This window comes from Aethalodelphis obliquidens, unplaced genomic scaffold (assembly GCF_003676395.1).
Source record: "Aethalodelphis obliquidens isolate GAN/ISIS:26980383/991018 unplaced genomic scaffold, ASM367639v1 scaffold35, whole genome shotgun sequence".
NCBI classification, from domain to species: Eukaryota; Metazoa; Chordata; class Mammalia; order Artiodactyla; family Delphinidae; genus Aethalodelphis; species Aethalodelphis obliquidens.
Window position 1 is genome coordinate 4,236,148 of NW_020837979.1, and position 3,990 is coordinate 4,240,137.

The 3,990-nt window shown below is 51.5% G+C and overlaps 1 protein-coding gene across 1 annotated transcript in view; it reads right to left on the reverse strand.

Moving 5' to 3' along the window:
* The window catches only part of SLC9A2 (solute carrier family 9 member A2), an 86,907-nt gene extending 82,923 nt beyond the window's left edge, over window positions 1-3,984 (reverse strand). The window contains exon 1 of the mRNA XM_027128711.1: window positions 3,476-3,984. Coding sequence (XP_026984512.1) covers window positions 3,476-3,785 — 310 coding nt within the window. The 5' untranslated portion in view covers window positions 3,786-3,984. The remainder of the gene's footprint in view (window positions 1-3,475) is intronic.
* Window positions 3,985-3,990: the final 6 nt, after the last annotated feature.

A 3,990-nucleotide genomic window follows, 5' to 3' on the forward strand; every position in this document is an offset into this window, starting at 1 on the left:
AAAAAAAAAAAAAAAAAAAAATCAACAGTTCATTCGAAATATAAACATTCAAAATGAAAGAACAATAAGAGTTCACATGCATGAGGATCTAAGTGAAAAACAAATTGGGAGATGTTTCTTGCCAAAATTTTTTTTAAAAACTTTTCAAAGGAGGGCTGAATTTGCTATGTTCTTCTATTTACTTAACCTACTTCACGCACACATACACAACATCACCATCGTCATCGTTTTAGGAAACTTTCTTCTCTACAGAACTTTCTTTTTGACCAAACAAATTAGAAAGTCGATTATCCCTGATAATCGACTAAAACAATGAAAAGCTGAATCATTCAATACTCTGCCAAAAATGCATATTCTCACTTCTGACTGTAGTTATTTCTAAGTTTATATTGTGCAGCAATCTCGAAAACGATTCTGAATTCACCCTCGGGCATGATTTCAACCTCCTACAAATGCTATCAGGAGCCTCCGTTGCGGGCAATCTGTGATCCCCGTTCAGCTTAATCACTAGCAACGTTTCTCCATGTTCTCTGGGGCAGGTAAGCTCAGGTCCATTAGGTACACAGCATCAAAGTACCCCAAATAGAAACCATGGCATTTTGCATGTGTTAACACTCCTGTTACCCCATAGCCTCACATCCCCCTGCACTGCTCAATTCATCACCCTACCCAAACGTGAGCCAATTAAGTCACATGAGTCCTGCCAAAGCAACAGTTTTTCCAGTGCAAGAGTTAAAATGGAATTTAATGGCCAGACCACAGTTTAATGGGCTGTAAAAGTGCCCTTGGTACCAGCACAGTCTTCTCCAAAGCCAAAGAGAAAGTTGAGGGCCTAGGGGAGGTAGAGGGGGGGGGATCCCTGGGCATTTCCCAGCTCCTCTAGGAACAGCGCAGCAGCAGGAGGACAGGGCTGGATTACATCAAGGCAGCACCTAGAAAAGACCCTCAAGCACTAGCTTTTGGTACTAGAAGCCTACACTTATTTCTCTGAGAACCGTCGCCTTCACCCCACCACGGCGGTCTCCACTCCACTCAGACCGTTCTGGCTGGGAGATACGAACGTCTGTCTGTTTCCATCTTGGCACCACCTCAGGTGCAGGGAGGAAAGAGGAAACAGTAGTCAGAGAAGCTCCACTTTTGGTACAGGCAAAGAGACAGGCAGGACAGCAAATGCCAGGGAACAGGAACACATCTGGATGAGAAAACTGCCCACAGGCAGATGAATACACCTAGGAGCTCACACAAGCAAGAACGCCTTCTAATAAAATACCATACAATTAACACGATAACGACACGTAAGACGAATAGATTGTGATGGAAAAAAGCAAGTGTAAAAAGGCAATGCTCAGAATAAGAACGCTTGGAAAAGGCAGAGCCTAAAACAGAAGCAGGAAAATGCAAGAGGCAGCCCAGTCCAGGGGAAAAGGAACCGCAGTGCCAGAAAACTGGTGGAGTAAGCCCTGCTACTCTTCCACCACTCCTGATGGTGACAATATTCAGCGCTCACTGCAGGCCCAGCACTGTCCTAAGAAGGGTATACAGATCTCTTCTCATTTAACCCTGACACCAAACAAGCCTCCAGGGTAGACAGGAAGATGAGACATCGGGCAGAGCTGGCTGGAATTCTGGCTCACCATCAGGCAGCAAGGTAACTTCCCCAGCTCTCAGTTTCCTCCTATCTGAAACGCGGTCATCATACCTGTCCCGGGTGGTTGTGAAAATTAGAGATAATGAACTTAAGTGACTACTAGCGGCTGTTATTAGTGTGATTGATCAGATTAAAATAATCAGGAGTGAGGAACAGAAGAAAGAGCTATAATTGAATAGAAATGGCAACAGAGAAGTAGTCATGGAAACAGGGCATGAAAGCACCCCTTTGGTGACAGAGGCTCAGAGAGAGAAAGAGTAGACAGCGCCTGCGCTTGGCTCCGCGCTTTGTGCGTCCGTGGGCAACTCGGGCAAACTCTCTGAGTTTCAGTTTCCACCTCTACCGAGTGGGTATTAATATCTGCCCTTTCTACTTGGCAGGGCTGCTGTGAGGACCGCATGAGACGGCACCTGCGTTTACTATGACAGGCAATGAGTTTATGCAAATGTGCATAATAGACAGGGACATCCTTTCCCCCTTATTCCATTTCCCAGGCAAAATTAAAACACTCAACTAGTAGAGCCACATCAAAACCAGGCAATTACCAGCTGCAAAGCCTTTAAATAGCACATGCCTCCTTTGGTCACCATGAACAGAAGCTAGTTAACTTAATCTGACATCGAAGGTTTGTTTCAGGCTTACCTCCTGCACCCTGCACTTTCTATAAACCATCCCTGCTCTGCGCTTCCCTCTCAATTTAGGCCTTTGCTTATTCCTCTCTGGAATGTTGTTCCATTTCATCTCCAATTGACCACCTTCTGCTCATCCGTGAAAACCTAGTTTAAACGCATCCTCGGCATGAGGAAGTGCTTCCCTTCTCCCTACACTATGTATCAGTCTTTTCTGAATGTCTTATCCCACCTAGCACTTCCCTGGATTACGAGTGCTGTGGTGTATGCCATCTCTCCCACCAGTCTCTAGGCTCGGGGGTGCAGCAATGTTTCTTTTCATCCTTTATGGAGACCTTAGAGCATGGGACCTCTCAAGGAGCAGATGTATAAAACAGACGCAATAATGCATAAATTCTGTCGCCCTGATAACTTTTTGAAATCATTACAACAACAGTAGTTGCCGTATTTTAAATTAAAAAGTATTTAATATATAAAGTACAAGCTCCACGATCCTAACACAAGTTTATGTGGGGTGAAAATAAATGAAGATGAGAAGATCCATTCGGAGGCTCCTGCTTTCCAAAGGAGACTAAAATGTAGTTTGGAAACGTGGGTTAATTACTTTCAAACATGCATCTGGCTTCACTGGCCTCAGTCACCACGAAAATGCTTCCTGGAGAGTGACAGCCTCAGCCCAGAGGAAGGGAGGAGACAGGGCGTCCCCGTCGTGCTGCAGGCACTCAGGTGTCCCTGGTCCCCTTCCAGGCACCTCACTAGTCAGGTGCACGGCAGCGTCTGCGTCCCTGCCAAGGCACGTCTCTCTCCCAAGCATCCAGGGCTTCCACCGTTCTAGCCTGGGTGCTGCTGCCGCCCCTCTCCCAGTAGGTGAGACCCATGAACTTCAGCCCACTGCCCTCCTTCCTCAGTAAAGAGGTCTCAGCTTTAGCAGAGGGCTGTCACACTCGGCGTTCCAGGCAGAGCAAGCCGCAAATCGCTAAATTTGTACGGGTTAAAACTCCGGGGCTATTTCCAGGCCAAGGTCCACTCAAGAGGCAAAGCATGAAACTGCCCCTCCCAGGGTCCCTTTCATTGAAGCTGCTCTGTCGTCCCTGCCCTGGTCCACGGGGAGGCGGCCACGACCCAGAGGTCAACTCGCCGATCCGGGCACCCTCCCGGCCTTGGTCCCCGCCGCACCCCGCGGGTCCAGCTCGCTCACCGATCTTGGCCAGGGAGGCCAGCAGGATCCACAGGGTGATCTCGAAGGGGATCTGCACGTGGGGGTAATCCAGGGTGAACACGGGCAGTCGGCTCTCCTCGAACGGCGTCGTGCCCGGAGCCACCACGCTCGCGGGGCTGGGCGGGCTGGAGCTGGTGTCCATGACCCGCGGCGCGTCCAGCAGGGTCTCGGCCAGGGCGCCCGCCGGCCCCGCCACCTGCAGGAGCAACAGCAGCAGCAGCAGCAGCGGCGGCTGAGGCGGCGGCGGCGGCGGCGTCCGCCGGCTCCGCCGGGTACCCGCCGGCTCCATGGGCTCGGCTCCCCCCGCTGCCGTCGTCCCCGAGCTCGGCCCTCGGCGCGCTCAGCGCATCGCCCCGGAGAGGGCAGGGCCGCCCGCCGGGCCCGGCACGGAGCGGGCAGCGAGAGCCGCCGCCGCGGGGCCGGAGGTCTGCAGCGCACCGGCCGGGTCCCCGCCGCGAGCGGGCGCGGCGCCTGGTGGGGGCGCACGGGACGCG